The sequence below is a fragment of the Neofelis nebulosa genome, chromosome 2 (genome assembly GCF_028018385.1).
Source record: "Neofelis nebulosa isolate mNeoNeb1 chromosome 2, mNeoNeb1.pri, whole genome shotgun sequence".
Classification (NCBI taxonomy): domain Eukaryota; kingdom Metazoa; phylum Chordata; class Mammalia; order Carnivora; family Felidae; genus Neofelis; species Neofelis nebulosa.
The window spans coordinates 95,683,206-95,705,972 of NC_080783.1; the positions used below are offsets into that span (position 1 = coordinate 95,683,206).

General features: G+C 41.1%; 1 protein-coding gene across 3 annotated transcripts in view; it reads right to left on the reverse strand.

Moving 5' to 3' along the window:
- ACMSD (aminocarboxymuconate semialdehyde decarboxylase) overlaps positions 1–22,767 on the reverse strand; it is a 55,951-nt gene that overhangs the window by 21,796 nt on the left and 11,388 nt on the right. For 2 of the 3 annotated variants that reach the window (XM_058695069.1, XM_058695059.1), the window contains exons 3-8: positions 19,106–19,202; positions 13,836–13,885; positions 12,171–12,407; positions 7,789–7,882; positions 5,123–5,218; positions 3,925–4,097 (exon numbers count right to left, since the gene is read on the reverse strand). In XM_058695069.1, the coding sequence (XP_058551052.1) occupies positions 3,925–4,097; positions 5,123–5,218; positions 7,789–7,882; positions 12,171–12,407; positions 13,836–13,885; positions 19,106–19,202 (747 nt within the window). Of the gene's footprint in view, positions 1–3,924; positions 4,098–5,122; positions 5,219–7,788; positions 7,883–12,170; positions 12,408–13,835; positions 13,886–19,105; positions 19,203–22,767 lie in introns of those variants that run through there. The other variant, XM_058695079.1, reaches the window with a different exon arrangement.

Genomic DNA, 22,767 nt, shown 5'->3' on the forward strand with positions numbered 1-22,767 from the left:
TCAAAATACCAACAACATTTTTCACAGAACTAGAATGAACTATCCTAAAATTTGTATGGAACCACAAAAGACCTTAAATAGCCAAATCAACCTTGAAAAAGAAAAGCAAAACTGGAGGCATCATAATACCAGACTTCAAGTTATATTACAAAGCTAGAGTGATCAGAACAGTTTTGTACCAGTACCACAAAAATAGACACATAGATCAATTGAACAGGATAGAAAAACCAGAAATGAACCCACAACTATATGGTCTATTAAAAAGCAGGAAAGAATATCCAGTGGGAAAAAGATAGTCTTTTCAACAAATGGTGTTGGGAAAACTGGACAGCAACATGCAAAAGAATGAAACTGGACCACTTTCTTAAAATCAAACACAAAAATAAGTTAAAAACGGATGAAAGACATAAATGTGAGACCTGAAACCACAAAAATCCTAGAAGAGAGCACAGGCAGTAACTTCTTTGACATCGACTATAACAACTTTTTTCTAGATATATTTCCTGAGGCAAGGGAAACAGAAGCAAAAATAAACTATTGGTACTACATCAAAACGAAAAGCTGCACAGTGAAGTAAACAATTGACAAAACTCAAAGGCAACCTACAGAATGGGAGAAGATATTTGCAAATGATATATCTGAATTATACATAATTATCTGTATCTCTGTTATCTAAAATATTTAATGAACTTATAAAACTCAACACCTCAAAAATGAATAACCCAATTAAAAAATAGGCAGAAGATATGAATAGACATTTTTCCAAAGAAGACATTAAGATGGCTAAACAGACACATGAAAATATGCTCAACATCACTCACCATCAGGGAAATACAAATCAAAACCACAATGAGACATCACCTCACACCTGTCAGAGATTATGTAATTTAAGTCCTCCATTTAGCACAGTGTTTTAGGAATAGTAGGGACTCAATAAGTAGTGTTGGTATATATATGTATATGTATATGTATATATATATATGTATATATATCTAAATATTTATTATTCTATTTATTCTCTATTTCTATTTATTTGTTCTTAGGGTATTATGTAAAATTTTGTTTTATCAAAGTAATTCCTATACATAAATAATCAAATATCATTGAAGTATCTTTCTCATTAAAAGTAGTCTTGTGCCTACTTTCCTAACTCTTACCTCCAAAGCAGCCACATTTACTATGTAACTTGCATCTTCTGATAATCACCTTCATTGTTCTCTAATTAGCTTATTCTATTCTCTATTTATTAGCTTTAGAGAGTATTTACTGACTTCTCATTATGACCTTTGAGAATTGCTTTGTTATCCCAACTTCTCCCCTCCATTTTCCCAGTAGAATTAGAATTTTCACTTAAACTAGTACATCATATTTATACTATTACAACCATAAATATTGTTCACTGCTGAGTCAAGTAACTCACAATGATTATCTGCCCTCATATAGGTGTTTGTTTTCTTGGAGTAAATTATTTTCTTTTCTTTCATTTGCTTAATTTTCTATGTACATACAGCTTATTTGTTCTTTTTTAAAAAAAATTTTTTTTTAACGTTTATTTATTTTTGAGACAGAGAGAGACAGAGCATGAACAAGGGAGGAGCAGAGAGAGAGGGAGACACAGAATCCGAAACAGGCTCCAGGCTCCGAGCTGTCAGCAAAGAGCCCGACGCGGGGCTCGAACTCACGGACCCTGAGATCATGACCTGAGCCGAAGTCAGACGACTAACCGACCAAGCCACCCAGGTGCCCCTGGCTTGTTTGTTCTTAATACATCAACAGATCTGTTGAATGCCTGGTAATCATTGTTTCAAACTCAAAAGCCCATGAAATAATCTATCAGTTCCATTTTTTCTGTTGTGGAGACCTCCCTTCACAGGATTCTGTCCTTGTGGACAGGTTGCTCTCTTGTCTAAATGTCATGCTAGGACTTTCCTTAGCATTTTAGTTTGGGGCTTGTTTTTGAGAGAGTTTGCTAATGTGAATATAACTAGAATGAGGAAGCATTAATATTTTAGAGGGATTCAGATTATTAATATATACTGCTTCTATGTCCTGGATTCACCAGCCAGTGAGGTCACATAAAATGAGGTCACATTTGCTTTTGATGCCCAAGTTATAATGGCTCAAGCCTTCACAGTTTGAATGCAAGATCTACATACCACTAACTGCAAAGTTCCCACTGAGTTTTTCTGGGGATCCCTAATAGGACTATGCTCATGTGTGCTCACTAGCTAGTCCATCTGCTGGTCACCACAAGGCATTTGCCATGTTCTTCCTCTTTTGCTGTGACTCCCTGGCAATATGTTTTGCCCTGAATATTGTTTGAAGGTGCTGATAGTATCCCTCATAAAATGGACGTTATATTTGCCAGGGGCATTTTCTCCTGATGTTACTATTTCCAAGAATGCCAGGGGTACTAGGTTTGATGGGAGGTCATCAATGACTCTTTCCCCAAGTCCACACACTTCCCTACACCCCCTCCTCCACTGCTGTACTGTGGAACTCACAGTCTCTCAGTTTTTCCTTTTTGTAATTTCCTCTCTCCAAACCAATAATCATCAGCATTCACAACCCATTCAGTATCCATTTTGTCAGGAACAACATAAAAGCTAGAAGGTTCAGAAGCACAGCTCAACTATGTAATTTATTACCAAACCAGAATGTTTAACATTTATATTCTAGTGAGTTTCTTAAGCCAGAGAAACAACTTTAAAGTAAGGTAAGTCCCCATTCTGGAGACAGAGAACTTCTTGCAACTTTGAAATGATGGACCTCTTTTTCTGCTAGGAAAGATTTTAAAAACCTTAGAGTCTACTTTCAATCCAAGTACCATATTGAAAATCTTTAAATATGCCCACATTTAAAAAAAAATTTTAATGTTTATTTTGAGAGAGAGAGAGACAGACACAGAGCGTGAGCAGGGGGAAGGGCAGAGAAAGAGGGAGACACAGAATCTGAAGCAAGCTCCAGGCTCCAAGCTGTCAGCACAGAGCCTGATGTGGAGCTCGAACCCATGAACTATGAAATCATGATCTGGGCTGAAGTCGGATGCTTAACTGACTGAGCCACCCAGGTACCCCAAAATATGTCCATATTTTTAAAGAAATCCTCAAAAATTTTTTCCTTAGGAGAATTTGGAAACTGTCTATAGATATTTAGAAATAATATTGAATTGAAATAGTAAATATTTCAGACTTCACTAGTTCAAACTGGACTTTGTCTTAAAAATGATGTAATTTGCTGAATTAGCATTTTCAAAAAATACTTAAAAGTGGAAATGTCACCAACAGAGAGATCTGCAGATAACAACAAAGGAAAGACTTTTTCTTGTGAAGTTTAAAGTAATACCATGTTGGTCTTTGGGGCCAAATGAGAGAATTGTTTTCAAAATGAAGCCCATATTATTCCAGAAAGAAATTTAAGATAGTACAGAGACCCTTTATCATCTTCCCCTGCCTCCCTGTGAAGTGTCATTTCCTCCTTCTTTAATGTTCCAATTTTCATTTAGTGGAAGAAGACACTACAATTTACCAAATCAGTAAGAGGCAGAGCCTGGATTTTAACCCAGGTCAATTTGACTTCAAAACTGGTAGCTATTTCCTGCCTACCATATTGTGACATGTCATTTTGGATGGGTACAAAGATGTCTCTAAGGCGCAGGAGTTGTTCTAAGGGAACTACCCAGCTGTGTGGATTATGTGGGATTTCTCTGGCATATATAATGGTTCCCTGGTGATCCACTCTCTATGTTGAAGGAGACTCTGGAGAAGATCTTCTGTGCAAGTAAATTTAATTCTAAATCTCACTGTCCCTCCCCTTTCTCCTAATGCCTTTTCTTCCATCCCTTTTTTAGAGAGAGGCCGAGTAACTGGTTGCTGATCCTACACTCTGCTCCCAGAAGCTGTCCACATGGCAGACCTGACTTACCTTTCCTATGACATCTGTTAACAGTTTAAGTGCCAGAGGATCATGAACCAAGGAGTCTGTGTAAAAGGAACCAAGGTATTTCTTTGGGTTGGTCGGATTGTCCTGGGCACACAGATCTGGGCGCATGTTGAATCCATGGGAAATTCTTCCTACTGTGAAAGGGAAGGCACCACCTGCAAGTAAACCCATTAGTGAGAGGTTAGTGTCATTGGAAAAGATATTTTTCAATCCTCATATTGTATGCAAAGAGGAGTTACTGTAGTCTATTATTTACAAAGAATGTACTGGAACCTAAATGCTGGGAGATGACCCAAAACAAATGATATGAACTCATCTATGAATTCATGTTCAAGGAATTTATTCTAAAGAAAGAAGACAAGTGTGTGAAGTTATGTGGTCAAGGTTTTCAAATGTAGCATGCTTAAAATAGCAGAATACAGAGGCAACCTATCAGCTGGGAAATATCCAAATAATGATGGCCTATCCATAAATGTACTGCCATGCATGCAACCATCAAAAGTGGTGGTTGTGGGGGTGTTTGTGTGTGTGCCCAAGAGTCACAAACTCCAGTTCCCGTAAGGATCAAGCAGGAAATGTAAATTACTGAAATAGGCCTATTTGTAAATAATGGTGAATGGTAGGGACTCTTGCAAACTGGAGAGCTTGTAGTCTGACTAGAGGAATTTAAACAAAATAAAACAAAAGCTATGCCAACCAAACTAACCTTGACTTCAAAAATGGAATTTGGCTCCCAAACCATCATATACTTTATGATTAGAATGATGGCTGCAAGCATGTTATGGGCTGAATTATGTCCCTCCAAAATTAATATGTTGAAGCCCTAACCCCCAATATAACTCTATTTGGACACAGGGCTTTTAAGGAGGTAATTAAGGTTAAATGAAGTCATAAGGTGGGACTTTAATCTGATAGGATTGGTGTTCTTATAAGAAGAGACTCCAGAGATCTTTGTCTCTCTATGCATGCACAGATTAAAGGCCATGTGAGGACACAGTGAGTAAGTGGCCTCGTGTAATCCCGGCAGACAGGTCTCACCAGAAACCAACCCCGCTGGCACTTTGATCTTGGACTTCTGTCCTCCAGGACTATGAGAAAATAAGGTTCTGTTGTTTAAGCCACCAAGTCTGTGGTATTTTGTTATGGTAGATCAAGCTGAGTAATGCAGATACGGTCTTACCTCCATGTGCAAAACACACTTTCAGTTTAGGAAATTTCTCGAACACTCCTCCCATGATCATGGAGCAAATGGCTGTGGTGGTCTCTGCTGGCATTCCTGAAAGAGGAAGCAGTCACAGGGCACAGAGCTGGTCATCTCCAGCAAGAAGCTCAGTGATGCTAGTGGTTGGGGAACGTCTGCTTGCTGTGATTGTGACAAACATGAGGTTGCTGCCTCAGCATGGCTTGGTTGTAGACAACCTTTACTTTGGCAAGCAGACCATCTGAAGTTTCCTATGTGCCACTTGCAGGTGGAGTCATTTAATGGCCAACATAGTCAAGGAGCCAGAGGACCTAGCTTTTGTCCTGATTCCTCCAGCTTCACTTTAGGATGTTGTAGGGCAAGCAGAGTACAATGAGTCTGGGTTGAACCCTAATTCTTCCAATCTTCTGCTTCCTGGCCTTTGACAAATTATTTAACACCCCCAGGCCTGTGCTTCTTCACCTGTAAAATGGGGACACTGTTGCCCATCTTGCAAGACTATTATGGAACCTTGCAAATGATGATGTTGAGAAAGTTCCTGGCCACTGGCCAGAGCTTCACATTAGAGGTGTTCAACAAATATTAGTTGCTTCTGTGTTTCAGTTTCTTCATCTGTACAATGGGTTTGTTCTTGCCACTAGTCCTCAATAAATATCAACTAAAATTATAATTCCTGCCAAATCTTTGCTGCATCTTAGAGATGAGGCTGAAAATAACTGGATTAAAATGAATTATTTCAAGTGCTTTGTGCTCCTAGAAGTAACTGTTCCATGCTGACCCCTTTACCTCCACAGAGTTAGTCTGGGTTACATTTCCAGGCTACTGCTTTTCAGACTATGACTAAAAAATCTCTGGGGGAATCCATATGCAAGCCTGTACCTTCTGGGGAAGACTGACTCTCTGGCTGCCAAGTGGGGATTTACTAGATGCTCACCCTGCTCCAAATCTCTCATTGCTCTATGGACAGAGATACCTCTGGCTCCCTGACCTTTTGGGAATTCTGGGAGCACAATGATTCATATCCACCTGGGAGAAGTTTGTGGGCAGAACTTCCTGAAGGCAGAGAGATGGAGATGGACAGCATCACTTCTTTTTGGTCCTGTGATTCTGCTCTCCATCAATTACTTGGACCATGATTGCATAATCCATTCTCCAAACAGGAGCCAAAGTGGAATATTTTCAGTGTCTGTTGCATCATGGCCCTCCCCTGCTGGGAATTCTCTAATCTGCTAATGACCACTTTTCCATTCACAATAGAATTCTGAAATTAGCCTGTTTGTTTGTTTATGGTCTGTATATTTGCTTGTCACCTGTTTCTTCTAACCAGAACATAGGCTTCAGAAAGGCAGAGGTTTTTGTCCATGTCAATATCCAAAGTGCTAGGTACAGGGCCCAGCATGCTGGAGAGGATCAACATATATTTGTTGCATAAATGAATGATGAAATGACTCTTTATGCATATGTTCTCCTCTATTTTTCATGTGGGAGGCTGTAATGTAAATAAGTTTGTGGGACTTGTCAAAGTGTTATGTGAGTTAGGATGAGATTTTCTTTGGAGCTGGACAGCATTGGTCGCCCTTAAGTTATCTCTTCTTGCTAATTGTTGCTCGAGAATTTGGTGGGGGATGGGTAGGAAGCTGCCTTACTAAATACATTGGTCTAAAAAAGAAATCACAGAGGCATAAAATGTCAGAGCAGAAAGATAATCCAGACCAGCTCTCCCATTTTAACATGAGAAATGAGCCTAAGAAGGTAAAGTGATTTGCCACATGTTATAGAAATAGAGACTGGCTGGAACTGAAATTCAGTTTTCTTAATTTCAATATATGGCTCCATTTAATTCTTCATTGTGGTTCCTTTATAATTACTTGTACTAATTGGGCTGAGGGGAGAGAATGGATAATGGCTTCCCTAAAGAAAATCCTGGGCTGTTCATCTGGGAACCCCACTATTCATTGGGTTTATAGATGAGCTGCACTTTTTACTTGTGGCCACAGTTACTGTCTCCATTTCTTGTTATCAGGGGTAATAAGGAGAAATTGGATAGGCCAAGCAGAGGTCTCTCCTTTTTTCCTCTCCCTTACTCTCATGTGGAACCGTGAATGAATAGTGCAGGAACAAAGAGCAGAAGAGAGAAGCAGATAATAGGAAAATTAAAAGCCTGGGTTATCTACAATATAGGGCCTCAGATCCTTCAGTGTTGGAAATTCTACTTGTAACTCCAGTGTTCTCATTTGCAAGACCTGATGCTATTATTGGCTCCTTAAAAAAAATCTATTAGATAGGCATGGTTAGTTATTTTGCGGACCTTTTTGGGAGTCTGTTTAATGAGGTAGCTTTGGAGTCAGACAGATTTGTGTAAATTCCATTTTCACTTATTAACGGCATGACTTGGACAACTTATTTAACCACCGCAAGACTCAGTTTCTCTACCTATAAAATGGTTATTATGATGTCAACCTCAAAGAGTTTTGTGTGGATATGACTAAAATTAAATAATATATACAGCACTTATCTAAAAGCTCAGGAACTCACAATTCTGTTCATTATTCATACTTTCTCTTTTTGACATAGTATTCCAGAGATAATTGGAAAAAAAACTCAAAGGCTTGATCCTCTTTTCCAGACTCTGAGCTGACACAAACCTACAAGCCAAGGGAGCCAGTATTTGGCCATTCGTCCATCCATCTGCATGTCCCAGGGGTGGACAAATAGGGAACAGTTCAACTTTTCAGCCACCTTTAAAGAAGCAGTGAGAGAGAGAGAAAGTTAGAGTTATTTGGATGAGCCAGCAAATATAGTGGACTATTTTAGGAAAACTATTTTTCTCTGGGTCTATATTTATCTGAGTAAATAGGCTAAAATACTTAAAAAATTTTTAAATATTCATTTAGTTTTGAGAGAGCGAGAGAGAGAGCACGAGCAGGGAAGAGGCAGAGAGACAGGAGACACAGAATCTGAAGCAGGCTCCAGGCTCTGAGCTGTCAGCACAGAGCCCAACACAGTGCTCAAAACCACGAATTGTGAGATCAGGACCTGAGCTGAAGTCAGAAGCTCAACTGATGGAGCCATCCGGGTGCCCCAATAAGTTAAAATATTTTTGAAGTTGTTTCTTGATCTATGTAAAAGAGTCATTGAGAAATTCTGCTCCTGCTTAGAAAATAAAAGTGTCACTTAGAATTAATAAGGGGGTTGGTGGATTTATCATTGAGGTTGATGAATTTAATATGTTGTTTGGCAAAAAAAGTCACAGGAAGTATCCATCATTCAACTGTTTTGGCTGAGAGCAAAATGCTTAAGGACTGATCCCACACATCAGATGCAGGTGAAATTCTCCCTGCTGGTTTTGACTTGATCCATTCTTTGAAAAGGATTGTTCAGATTGTATCCATACAGTCAAGGCTAGCGTGTTCCCATATTTTCCCCCACTTAGAAACCTGAGGATGTAGAAAGTGAAGAAGTGATGCATTGGTGGCCAGGGGCTCATGACTGGCCTGGAGCAGGCTGGCCTGACCCAAGCCGTCAGCCATTCAGAGTGTGACACCAGATGGAAATTTCCGGGGATCTCTGGGTACTCATGAAGTCTTAGGAGCCTAGCTGAGTCCCTGAACAGTCTGTTGAGAATGAGATGACTTTAGAACATCAAGAGCCATCAGTGCCTCAGCTGGGCAGGTACTGAGATGAATGTCATGGGCAAACCTTTCAGGACATTCTGGGAAATGGAAATCCTATCTGGATGGAATGACTTTTGTGCAACAAAATGTTTAGTTTAAAAAAGTTCCCTCAATAGGCATTGAGTATGAGTGCTTAACAAGGTTCAAAACAGATTTTCCTTAGCGTATCTTTCCCAAATAATATTGAGGTGCTGGAGTGATTCATCCTACCTTTACATATAAATATGTGGGCTAAACGGGCTGATGCAATGCAAGTTCTGGGCTTAAGCATTTTTAAAATGAAGAAGCAGGGTGCCTGGATGGCTCGGTTGTTAAGTGTCTGACTCTTGATTTCTGCTCAGGTCATGATCTCACAGTCATGAGATCGAGCCCTGTGTTGGGTTCTTTGCTGAGAGCGCAGAGCCTGCTTGGGATTCTCTCTCTTTTCTCTCTCTCTCTCTCTGTCCCTCCTCTGCTCATGCATGTGTTTTCTCTCCTTCACAATAAATAAATAAACATGAAACAAATAAAAAAAATAAAATGGAAAAGCAATTCTTGGACAGTAAGGGATTCTGGAAGTGGTAGGTAAAGAGTAGGTTGGAGAGAAAGGGCTTCTAATTCATCAGGTTCTGGGGGCAGAAGGAAGAGAAGCTAATTAGTTTCTGATAATTAGTCTGGGTCATCTTTTTCGGATGGATTGACTTGACAAAGTTACAAAATCATGGTATCTCAGTGAGATTTCACTCCTCATTAGGATGTAACTTTATTCTATGTGACTGTTACAGTACATTTCTATTCAATTCAAATTAGTAAATACTTTTGATCCCTTCTGTATGTGAGGCATTGTAGAGAACACAAAAAGGTACTTAAACTCTCAAAATCATATCTCATATTAATTGAGAACTTGCCATGTGCCAAAGCTGTTATAAGAATTTTACAGTTGTTAACTAGTTTAATCCTTTATAAGATGAGTACTTTTAAAAATTGAAATACAGTTGACACACATGTTACATTACTTTCAGGTGTACAATATGGCAGTGTGACAACTCTGTATGTTATGCTGTGCTCACACAACTTAGCTACCTTCTGTCACCATACAACTCTATTATAATATCATTGACAATATTCCCTGTGCTGTACCTTTCATCCTCGTGACTTATTCATTCCATAACTGGAAACCTGTACCCCCCGTCCCCTTTCACCCAGTTTGCCCATCCCACAGCTTCTTCCCCTCTGTTACTGTTCTTATTTGTTCGTTTGTCTTTTAGATTCCACATAAAAGTGAAATTATATGGTATTTGTCTTCCTCTGACTATTTCACTTAGCATAACACCTTCTGGGATGAGCACTGTTATTACTCTCATTTTACAGAGAAAGAAACTAAGGCAAATAGAGGCTGGGTAACTCACTCAGGTCTTACGGCTGGTAAATGGGAGAGGCAGGCAATCTGCCACTATCAGTCTGTAACTTGTAACAAGATCATTTTTGTGCCTGAAAACTGACCTGAGCATGTATGGTTGGGTTCACCCACTAAGAATGGTAGTCTTGGAGATAAAGGGGATGGTTAGACACTTTGGAACTCCAGGATCCCCTTGAAATGACAAAGTCAGCTTGGCTCATGGTAACTCCTCTCATTTGCTTCAGCCATGTTATTGACACAAGTTAGAGACTAGTGAAGCTGCCAAGTCTTGCTAACCAAACAATTATGCTGCCATCCCCAAGATACCACAAGTCAGCCGGGCCTGGATGTTCTCCTGAATCCCCCAAGAGACCAGCCCCCAAAACAGCTTATTTAGAATGAGTGATGGGTTGAGCTAGTTATATGGAAAATATCCATTTGGGATGGCAACTGGTAGCTCTTGCTTTTTGAGCTCCTTAGTAATTCATAAACCCAATCCCAGTGAATAATAAAATGACTTGCAGTCGAAGGCTTCTTACATTGTGTTGAAAACAACTTGGATGCACAAGTAAATAAATCCTCTTTCAGAGCCCATTAAAGTTTCTAGAAAACATTCATTGCATCAGTCAGCCACTGCAGCCAGTAATCTCCAGGGAGTTCAATATTTAGAGGAACATTAAATCTTTCAGGTTATTTAGGAGGCAATTTAATAGGTAACCCCCACCCTCAACTGGTGGGCAGCGTCCACAGATAACAGACATGGAAAAATTTTTGCATGTAGTCAGAGCTCAATAAATATTAAAGGAATACATAAATGATCAGTGATTACAGTGCCTAATGAGTCCACCTACATCTATTTAATGCATTATTGAAAATTTTCCATTTGCAATGAAAAGAATAGAAAACAATACTGTTATAATTCTAGGAGGGAAGAAATAAAAAAGTGCAATTGAAAGTAGAATTATGCATCTTGATTCCTGATACTAAGAAAAGCAGATTTAGTTGCAGAAAGAACAGCAGGGTGGAGGAAGACTGGTAGAGAGGATCATGGGACTGTGGATACTTTAGGGGGATACTTAAGAGATGAAAATGGCACTGAGTTCCTAAAAATATACTTTGTAATGCAATATTTCAAATATAGAAAGTTGTAAACAATAGTACCATGAACTTCCATATATACTCACCAGTTTAGTTTCAAATGTTAGCATTTTGTGGCTTTGTTTTGTGTTACATATTTTAATTATACATTTTCAAGATATATGACTTAGAAAGTATCTTAATTGAGGACTGGCTAAATGAATGAAAATATATCCATATGTTGGAATATTATGCAGTTATTTAAAAATCACACATTAAAAGAATTTTGATATATATTGGAAATTCTTGATTATGATATGAAATCACATATGTAGTAGAATTCAGATTTAAAATATAGATATATGCAGAAACACACAAGCAAAAAGTCAAATGAAATATATAATAACAGTGGTTATTTACCTCTGGGTAGTGGGATTATGGTTTATTTTTGTTTTTCTCTTTGGGATTTTCTGTATTTTCCAGAATTTCTTCAAAATCACTTCATAATTTGAAAAAGTATTTTTTTTCTAAAACAAAATAATTTTTTTTTTTTTTTTTGCATGTCACTAGCATGGTCTTTTACACCATGGCTACGATGAGGGTAATATTTCAGCTTCCAAATGAAAGAGTAGGAAGATAGCATGAGGGATGGAAAGTAAGAGATTTTCCTGAGCCAACTCTGGGCTGATCAGGGAAGCATTTCTGCCTGTCCCTCTTCTAGTGGAATGGCCCATTTCTTTTGGGGGACTCTGTCCACGTTTCCTGCTGTGTGTAGCATGTCATCAGGCATCTTTCTCTCCCCCTGCCAGGGGAGTGGCACACTGATATTCTTTCCTCCAGCACCGAGCACAGTGCCTGGCCCAGTTGCGCGTTGGCTGAGCGAGCGCTGCATACTCACTGCATAGATGGGGAAGAGTTCCTGTGCGTTCAGGTCCCATTCATTGATGTGGGAGCCAATCTGGACCCCTGGAAAACCCAGCTCCTTCACACAGCGCTCCATTTCCTTGACGGCCAGCTCAGGGGCCTGCATGGGCAATGTCCCCAGACCCACAAACCTCCTGGGGTGCTTTGCAACGGTGGCAGCTAGGTCGTTGTTTAAAAGCTGGCACAGGTCTAAAGTGTCCTGAGGTTTGGCCTGATAGAAACAGGTAAGGGAGAACCATAATGTTCAAAACCTATACTTCTTTAGATATTTGCTCTGAACAACACCTCCCTTGGGCTGAACCATTTGTCATTCTCTATGGCTTTACCCCTCAACAAGCTGGGGTACATTCAAATAGGCACTGGCTGCAGGGGACCCTGAAGCAGATCACTGTAAATACAAAGAAAACTGCTAGTATATTGCTGATTGATTAGAAAATTGAAGCTATCATTGGAAGGGATAGACACAGTTACTGGACCTGCTGTCATTCTGTAGAAGAGATGGAATGAGGATGGGCCACACTCCCCCGCCCATCCCAGCTCAGACAAGGGCCTGAAAGGCTGAACACAGAGCACCACAGCTCCTCCAGGCAGGAGGCAAGGCCTGGTGAGTGCCCCACATCACCAGCAGCACACCTTCTTGTCATGCCTCATCATGGGACCCCCTCCTGTCCCTGTCTGTGTTCCTCTGCATCCTTCCCATTGGCGGTGACACTCAAGAGTTACCTTAGCAAAATGTTGAATGCAGATGGTTGGCTCTCTGTTCCCCTAACTTTCCCTTCTTTGTTGTTCTCTTTCCTTTTAACTTCATCCCACCCCACTGCCAGGAATTTGGTACTCTCTTGAAATTCCAGTGGTCCAGTCAAAATGGTATGCAATCTTATAAGTTTGACCATATTGAAATCTTAGGGCATTTTTATTTTAAAGAATGAGTTTAATCACAGGAACGGATAAAGACTAAAATACTAATGCTGGACTATGAGCACAGGTGGGGGGAACTATGTGGGAGCAGGTGCTATTTCCATTGCTCCTTAAATCACAACACAAATGAATATTTACTTGGTTGAATGGATACTTAGTGCACCCCCAGCTATGTACAAAAATGACCTTCCACAGGCTTGCGATCATGCCTGAAACTCAGCATGTGAGACTTGATCACTTGGGGAAAGGCATCCAACTGCAGGAATCCCATTTTGAACTGTGTGTTTCCCTGGAAGAGGCAACATATGAGGCCATTATTATCGCTCTCACTCTGTAATCATTGTCGTCTCAGAATAAACTTGCTTGTCATTTACTCAGCAAGGCAGTGCAGGAATGAATCATGAGACAGGCAAGTTCTGATGGGATTAAGGTTGAGTCTAGAACTGACCCATTCAGTGGAAATGTAATATAAGTCACTTACTGACACGTGGCTCCTGGCTACCATTCTGGACCATGCGGGTCTAGAGCAAGAACATGACTAGGAAAAAGGCTGGGGAAGCGACACTGCAGTATGAGAAGCTGGGGGTGACTGCTGGTCTCTAAAGAGGAGAATTGGTGTGTGTGGGGGGGTGATGTCAAGAGTTGAGGTATCTGTCTACTCTCTTGTGAGCCTGACATGGGCCTCCATCCACCAAGGAGATGATTTCAGGTTCACACTTACCCAGTAACTAAACATGACAGGAACTGTGGAAAGAGCTTGCACGGTCACCCCTAGACACAGACATAAAGAAAGACAAAGACAATGACATGAATAGTCCAGTCACTCTTCCGGCATTTCCCCAGGCCCAGGAAGTCTCCATCTCAATCTCCCCTCCCCTGCTGTTCCTCCCTGTCTCCCTTCTCTCAGGCTCTCTGCTGCAGGCCTCCCTTATCCCTCAGCCCCGAGTCTAGGGGGAGGGATGAAGGCTGGACAAAAATGACATCATTCAAGAAAAAATTAATTTGCCCCATTTGTCAAGAGCTATTTCTACCCTCCTTCCTGTGAAGTTTTATTTAAGCAAGTCATTTTTCCATTAATTCTTTCAGAGCTTTTCATTTTAGTTCATGGGTGACAGTTTCTTAGCCACCTTCCCTTTTAATTCATCTCCTAAGGGACTCTGGGTAGAGTCCCACTGTCTGGAATGGAATGCCCAAAATGGGTCTCTGGGTTTGGTCCCAGAATCCAGCAACCAGGATGCCTAAAATCTCTTGTCTTCAAGCTCCTGGAGCTGGGGTATTAGGAGAGATGCTGCCCAACCGAGCTGGTTCCTCCTTCTGCCTTACCCACATCCAACCCACTAGCAAGTCCTGTTAGTTCTACTCCAGTTCCTTTCATTGCCCATCTTTCCCATTTCCTGCTACTACCTGGTCCAAGCCACAGGCGTATGTGGACCACTGCAGAAGCTCCAAACTGGTCTCCTACCCTCATTCTTGTTCTCGTACAGTTTGTTCTCTATTCGGAAATCAGAGTAAGAGGTAAAACTCAGATCAAGTCACTTCCTTGCTTAAAGCTTCCAAGGACTTTTCATCACACTTAGAGTAAAATCTAGACTTGAACATGGTGTAGGAGGCCCCACACAGTCTCTCCCAGGGCTCCCATTGCTCTTTGTTGGCCTCCTGACTGTTCTTTGGAGCACTTTACTGTCCTGCTGTTCCACCTGTCTGGAATGCTCTTGTTTTGGCTCATCATAGGATAGGCTCCTTTTCACATTTAGTTCTTGGTTGAAATGTCAGCTCCTCAGAGAGGTCTTCCCCAACTCCAGCCACTCTCTCACCCATTGTTCCATTCCTTTCCTTTTCTATGCAGTCTGTCACTACTGTGTTTAGTGGCTCACTCTGTGGTTTCCCCTCCTTCAAGGTAAAAACCACGTAAGCCTGTCTATATCTCTAGTGTCCAGAGAGGTATCTGGCATGTAGACCAGACCCAATGAATGAAAGAATAAACTATTATTTAGTGAGGACTAGAGATGACAGTGTTTGATTAGAGAGCACTGTCAAAACATTGTTACAAGATAATATTTACGTTCATTGATTAGTAGAAAAGAGATAAGCTCCTTTCAATTGTAAAATCTTTACGTTTTACCTGAATATTTTTGCTTACATTGCTCTATTTCATTTCTACAGTTTGTAGATTAGGTGTGAAGTCACATGGCTTAAAAGTGGTGGAATGAGGCTCCTGTCCAGCGTTGCTCTTTCCCTACACCCCAGTGGCCATTGCATGTCATAGATCTCATGTTAGCATGGTAAATTGCACAATTTGTGAGTTGGTTGGTTTGGATACATATTCTTTGGTCTCTGGGAGCTGAAAGGGAAAAAACCAAATCTAATCTAATTGGAGCTTATATGTTTTAAAACAAGGGTCTTGGACCCTATGACATAGCACGATATTCCCCAAATTTACCTGTTGATTAAAATGGTAAGGGATGTTGTTATAAAAAAAAGTGCCTAGGCCCTCCTTTGGACATTCTGGTTCAGTGGATGGGGCCCAAAAAAGAATTTTAGCAAGCACCACAGGTGATCCTTATCCTGAGACAGGTTTGGGGAAAGCTTTTGTGGTGGAATGAGAGAAGCGGCCCTAGGTACAATCCTAGCTCTGCCATTTACTAGCTGTGTGATCCTGAGCAAATTACTTAACCTCCTTGCATTCCTTAGGTAATAATAGGTACTGTTGAGGGAGGATTAAATGTGAGCAGGTATGTGCTCACATCCCTCTGACTTCTCTGGGACTTTTAGCTTCCTTCATGTAGAGAGGACTGAGCTCCCACTCCATCCCTCACCAATTCTAACCTTCCTGGGTTGGTTCCAGAACCAGCTTCAAGAAGAATTCAACCTAGTTGAGGGTTTGGAGACACAAAAATGTCATCTCATTGATATCTTATTTTGGTCTTTCTCAGCTCTGTGTTGGATCTTGTAGTGAAGAGACCCAGTGGCTGCCAGTTACATTTCCCTCCCGGTGAAGATGGCATGGATTTCTGGAATCTTCTATGCTGGGCCTTCATCATTTTATTTTCTTACCTCCATGGAGGTGGTAGGATATAGTTGTTAAGCCTTTGGGTCAGACTGCCTGGGTTCAAATCCTGTTTCTGCTCCCTACAAGCTGTGTGATATTGGACAAATTGCTTAACCTCTGTCCCTCAGTTTCTTCATCTATAAAATTGGCATAATAATAGTGTTGTTATAGTGAGTTAATTTATAGTGAGTTAATTGAGTTAATACATGGTAGGTGCTGAGAGCTGTGCCTAGCACAAAGTAAATGCTCAGCAAAGGTTAGTCACAATGGTTCTCTCAAGGATAGCCATGGAATTAAACACAAAACAAAAACTGAAGGAAGCACACTTCATCTAAACTGCAGTCATAGGCAGTGGTTCTGACACCAGTTATCTGAGTGTCATTTCCACTAAGTTTTCTTTGAAAGGGTGGGTCCTTGCTCAAGCTTCACATTTAAATTATTTTTTAACATTTTAAATTTATTTTTGGAGATAGAGCACAAGCCAGGAGGGGCAGAGAGAGAGAGGAAGACACAGAATCTGAAGCAGGCTCCAGGTTCTGAGCTGTCAGCACAGAGCCCAATGCGGGGCTCGAACCCATGGACCACAAGATCATGACCTGAGCCCAAGTCAGACACTTAACCAACCGATCCACGCAGGGGCCCCTCAAGCTTCACATTTAGAGCAAAACCTTGCTCTTTGCTCTAGGTCTGGGAAGCTTGTTCTGTCTTGCTCCCCTCCCACCCCATATACTTCTAGAACTGGGGCATATACTCTTGTGTTCTGTGGAATAGTCTACAGAAATGCTTCAGACTTTCTGCAATGTTCAATTTGAATGCCAGTTATTTTTTTTTATTTTTTAAACTTTATTTATTTATTTTGAGAGAGAGAGAGAGAGAGAGCATATGTGTGTGGGGTGGGGCAGAGAGAGAGAGAGAGAGAGAGAGAGAGAGAGAGAGAGAAGGAATTCCAAGCAGGCTCTGCACTGTCAGCTTGGAGCCCAGTATGGGGTTCTAACTCACGAACCTGTGAGATCATGACCTGAGCCAAAACCAACAGTTGGATGCTTACCCAACTGAGTCACCCAAGCGCCCCTGAATGCCATTTAAATATATTTTTAATTGTTTAAAAAATATATGTAAAGCAGTACCTGACCAAAAGTATCCTAGACCAAATTCTTTTTTTAAACATTTTTTTAATGTTTATTCATTTTTTGATAGAGAGAGACAGAGCGTGAGTGGGGGTGGGGCAGAGAGAGAGGGAGACACAATCTGAAGCAGGCTCCAGGCTCCGAACTGATAGCACAGAGCCTGACGCGGGGCTCGAACACACGGACTGTGAGATCATGACCTGAGCCGAAGTCAGATGCCCAACTGACTGAGCCACCCAGGTGCCCCTAGACCAAATTCTTAAAAAAAAAATTTTTTTTAATGTTTATCTATTCCTGAGAGAGAAAGAGAGAGAGAGTACCTGAACGCATGAGCAGGGGAGGGGCAGAATGAAAGAGGGACACAGAATTGGAGGCAGGTTCTAGGCTCTGAGCTCTGAGCTGTCAGCACAGAGCCCAGTGCGGGGCTCGAACTCACAAGCCATGAGATCATGACCTGAGCTGAAGTTGGATGCTTAACTTCCATCCAGGTACCCCATCCAGGTGCCCCAATCCTAGAACAATTTCTAACATGCTAGAGACTACCTCCTCATTTGGGGCTGGCAGGTTACTCATTTTGTGCAGACTTTGGAATAAAACATCTTCTGCTGTCTCTGTATATATTTGAAGATCTTATAAATTGGTCTTTGATAAAGAAGCTGCTAATTCTAAACTGCTCTTTCATTTATGTATATGCATTATTTGTTTTCCATTTTAAATCTAGACGACTAATGTCAAATTTTAGGCCTGATGGTGTTGCAGTGGTGAGTTCCCCATCATAGCACATGGGCACAGCTCTTGCATGTCCAGAAGGCTCAGTGTAGCTTCTTGGAGCATATGTTCCTCAGGTGGCATAGTAAACCAGGTAGTAATAAGTGAAAGCACAACATGGCCATCATACCTTATTTTAGATAGTCTTTGAAATTATTTTTTCTTTGAAGTTTATTTATTTTGAGAGAGAGAGAGACAGAGAGAGAGTGGGGGAGGGGCAGAGACAGAGGGAGAGACAGAGAGTCCTAAGCAGGCTCCACGCTGTCAGCATAGAGCCTGACATGCAACCTGATCTCACTAACTATGAGACCATGAGCTGATCCAAAATCAAGAGTTGGACACTTAACTGACTGAGCTACCCAGGTGGCCCTGAAATTCTTTTAAATTCTAATTCTAATTTTAAATTATAAATCCTTTATATCTTAAATATAAGATAAGGAAAACCAAGCAGTTCTTAGAAATTGTTAGTGATTCAGCTTTGAAACAAGAATTTCCTAATTCTCCTCTTTCAGAGTTCTGGATTAGTTTCATTGTAGAGTATTCTGAGATTATATGATTAACTTTCTTTTTAACTATTACCCTTCCCACCCCTTATATGTCAATGGGGATGTTCTGTGTACTGTGCACTGAGACAAACCATAGAAAGAAAATGGATTCCCAAATCTGACTAAACAAGCAATTGGCATCCTTAATCTGTGAATTCTAATTTTTACTGTTTTACTTGACTTTATAGTAAGTAAAGACATTTGAAGTTAAAAAGTTTAAAGTAATAAAATACCACTTTTATCTTTTTTGATGACATAGCATTCTACTTTAAAATAGGTTATACCTAATAAAAAAAAAATTTAAATCCACACTCTAAAAACATTGTAAGTGGAAGGTCCCATCCCTCCCCCAGCAAAGCTGTAATAGGCTGGCCCATGGTAAAAAGGCAATCAGAAGCTGTTTATCACACAAATCACATCAAGTGGTGGTCAACACATTTTAGACACAGACATTCCTTTTACATTAGATGCAAACATTGGTAGCATTTCTTGTCGTAAGTACCTGCTTGGTCCATTTCTCTAATACGAACTTCTGGATCCCAGCAGTTCTCTTGGACCACTCTGAAGACCCTCCCATCTTTCAGCATCTTTGCTTCCCCCTAGGAGACAAAACTCACATCAGCAAAAGGTGGCCTAAGCTTACTTATTCTTCATTGTATGCTTTGGAACATGGTTCTCCCCTAATGTTTTTAGGGGTTTTTACTTAGTCCTCAAAGAAGTAGAAGTCTGTTCATTTAACAGGCCTCAGCTTTTTATCCTCATGCCTTAATGTTGACTTTGAATCAAAGGGGTGTGCTCTGTGAGTGTCTGTGGCTGGACATAGAGAGAAAAAGGTCATGGCCATAGCCCTTTGGGGCTGCATACTGAGGATGGCTGGTCACCTTGCTGATCTGAACTGCTGGCTGCAAGACCTGAGAGGATGGCCCAGTGTCTGGAAAAATCCAGATCCATAACATTTTAGATTTGGAAAGGGCCTCTAAGATAGACATCTAGTCCAACCTTTTTGTTTTATAGAGGAGCAACAGATGGGTAGTGACAGTAAATGATTTATCTAGCAGAGCAAGTGTCACTGATGTCAACACCTGCAGTAGGAGGCAGGCAATGAAGTGAATCACTTTAGTAGCATGTATGAAATTTGGTGCTGAGCTGCTGGCTTCCACCAGGCATCATGTCTGCCTGTATACACCATGTTTAATACTCAGTGCAGGGATCCTCTAAATTGGACTTCCATTTGGTGATCCCTAGAGAAAAGGGAAAAGTATTATCCAGGTCTTTGATATCAGAGTCATCAGGTACAAATCACCATTCTACCACTTACTGTGTAGCCTTGAGCAAGTTAAAAAAACAGTTCTGAGACTCAGTTTTCTCATCTTTAAAATAGGAATAATGTTACTTACCTTAAAGGGATGTTGTAAGCATGGAATGGGTAATCCATATAAGGTACTGACTGAGTGGAGTATCTGACACATGTTAAGTGTTGGTTATTGTAAGTACTTGCTATTCATGATGTATGGCTAATTAGGGACTAGACTATCCCCTGATATTCCCCTGCTTTGAGGGCACACTACCTCTGTGGTGCTTCAGGGGCTCAGACTTGCCTTTGGGCCCTATATGATTTGGCCTAGTGGGTATGTGGTGATCAGAGGCCTTGTGCTCTGCTTGGTGGAGTCCTCTGCCCTTCTGCTCGTCCTCTTGGCTTGATCATGAGTTGCACACAGGCCTTGCCACAGCTTCCTTCTCCATCCTTCTATTCCATGGATAAGACCTTCCCTGCCTCCTACATGGAGGAAGCCAGCTACTTTTTACCTTCACGTGTGGCAGACCGTTCATATTTGGCATGCATAAGTAAGACCTCACATTCATGTTTCATTTCTTTGTAAAATTTTTTTTTAATGTATATTTATTTTTGAGACAGAGAGAGAGACAGAGAGTGAACAGAGGAGGGACCGAGAGAGAGAGGGAGACACAGAATCTGAAATAGGTTCCAGGCTCTGAGCTGTCAGCACAGAACCTGATGTAGGGCTTGAACTCATGAGCTGTGAGATCATGATCTGAGCCAAAGACAGACACTTAACCAACTGAGGCACCGAGGTGACCCTATGTTTTCATTTCTGATGGCTGTGGAAAAGGTCAGCAAGCAAGTGACTTGTGTAACTGAGATGTCTACAACTCGGCAGACTTGAGTCTCTGGACATCAGGATTGATTTCAGTTCCCATCCTTTTCTGACCTTGGCAGCATCTGAACAACCTTCCCAGATTGGGGAATCTCCTGTGAGAGTCTTGGTGGAGGCAGGTCCCAGACTCCCTTTGATAAAGCCCCAAAGCTCCAATACTTGCTCTCCTTGCCCCAAGCTTGATCAGTCAATGCTTGGGTTTTAATCAAGATCAAGGGATGCAAAAAGACAGGATCAGTGAATTTATTCTCCCTGCGATGCCAGCAGTGGCTACATGCTGTGTCCATTGGCAGTGGTACCAGTGGCAGTGTCCAGTGTCCAGCTAGGAGGCAGCAATGCCCTAGCCAGGCTAGTCCTGTGGTGTGGCATTGGCTGTGGCTTCAATCACCTGCACATCTTATGATTGTGGTTCCCTAGGCATGTGTAATTCTTGAGGGGCTTAAAATACTTGCAACTAATTCCTTTTCTGCTTAAACTAACCATTGTTGGTTTTTGTTATTTGCCACCAAGAATCTTGAATGATACTGATTGCACAAAGAGAATATAGGAACACATGTCTTTCCATTTGGTGAAGAAGGGAGGGGAGAGGAATGACGGTAAAAGAAAAAAATCAAGAAATAAACTTTTATTTGCCAAATTAGAGGCTTTATGTTTCTTTTACTCCTAAATAGGGAAGCTTAAACACCATAAAATAATCAGAATAGCAGAGTGCTGAAGAGCATGTATTCTGACAAACCTGGGTTTAAATCTCATGAAAATACTTACTACAGTAGAATTGACCAAGTTAGGGGATTTCTGGGCTGAAGACTCACTTTTTCTATCTGCAAAATGTAGATGATTATATTTGTCATGCTTGTGGCCACCCAGCATCCTTGGAACACTTCTGTGTGTAAGGGAAGTTTATGAGGGAGATTCCTGACTTCACTTTCCCAGCCTCCCTTGTAGTGAGGGTACTAACATGCGTGTAAAAGCTACCTTCTGGTATGGGTGCTGTCTGAGGTATCAGACGTGGCTAGAGCAGAAATGGTAGCACTTTGGTCTCCAGTCTCAGCCTGAGTGTGAGGTTCCTGTCTCTGGCTAGAAGAGGCAGCACTTGCATCTTTGCTGACACAGCCCCCCCCCCCCACCCCCAGGTATGATTGGGCATTGTGCATGTTAGCACAGCCTCATGGATTGATCTTTTGTCCTCCCAGGAGGTCTGCGAGCTGCCTTTCCACTTAAGCAAGCTAGAGTGGGTTCTTTTGTTTGCATCTTAGAACACTGAGTGAAACAGGAGATTCAGTAATAGAATGTTTAAAAAATTTTTTTTAATGTTTATTTAGTTTTGAGAGAAAGAGAGAGAGTGTGTGTGCAGGTGAGGGGCAAAGACAGAGGAAGACAGAGGATCTGAAGCAGTCTCTGTGCTGACAGCAGAGAACCCAATGCGGGGCTCAAACTCATGAATTGTGAGATCACAACCTGAGCCTTAATTGACTGAGCCACCCAGGTGTCCCAATAGTAGAATGTTAGTAAAGAATTTAGCACCAGGTCAGAGAATATGCTCAATCATTTTGGACCAAATTTTACCATATATTATCAATGGCAGGGGAGGAAGTTGGGTTTTTCTGGGAGATAGATGAGTAAGTTTTGGTTTCAGACAAAGAAGAGCACATTAAAGCAGAAATGAGTCATTTAGTTCAATTCTTGCATCTTATGGATGCATTGACTTGTCCAAAGTCATACACTAAGTTGGTTTAGGGCAGGGATAAGACCCAAGTTTATGGAGCCATTTTCCACACCACCACACTGATATTGGTAATTGGGGGCTATCTAGTAGGCAAAGGTTAGTTACTATCATTTCCTAAACGTTCTGATCTTTTGAGGGGATTGTACTCATTGCATGGCAGGAGAATCAGACTCACTAAACCTCTCTCTCCACATCCTTCCTGTTGGATCCATGGTAAGGCTAATGAATGACAGTAACTGTCAGTAGAAGTCTTTCTGACTGTCA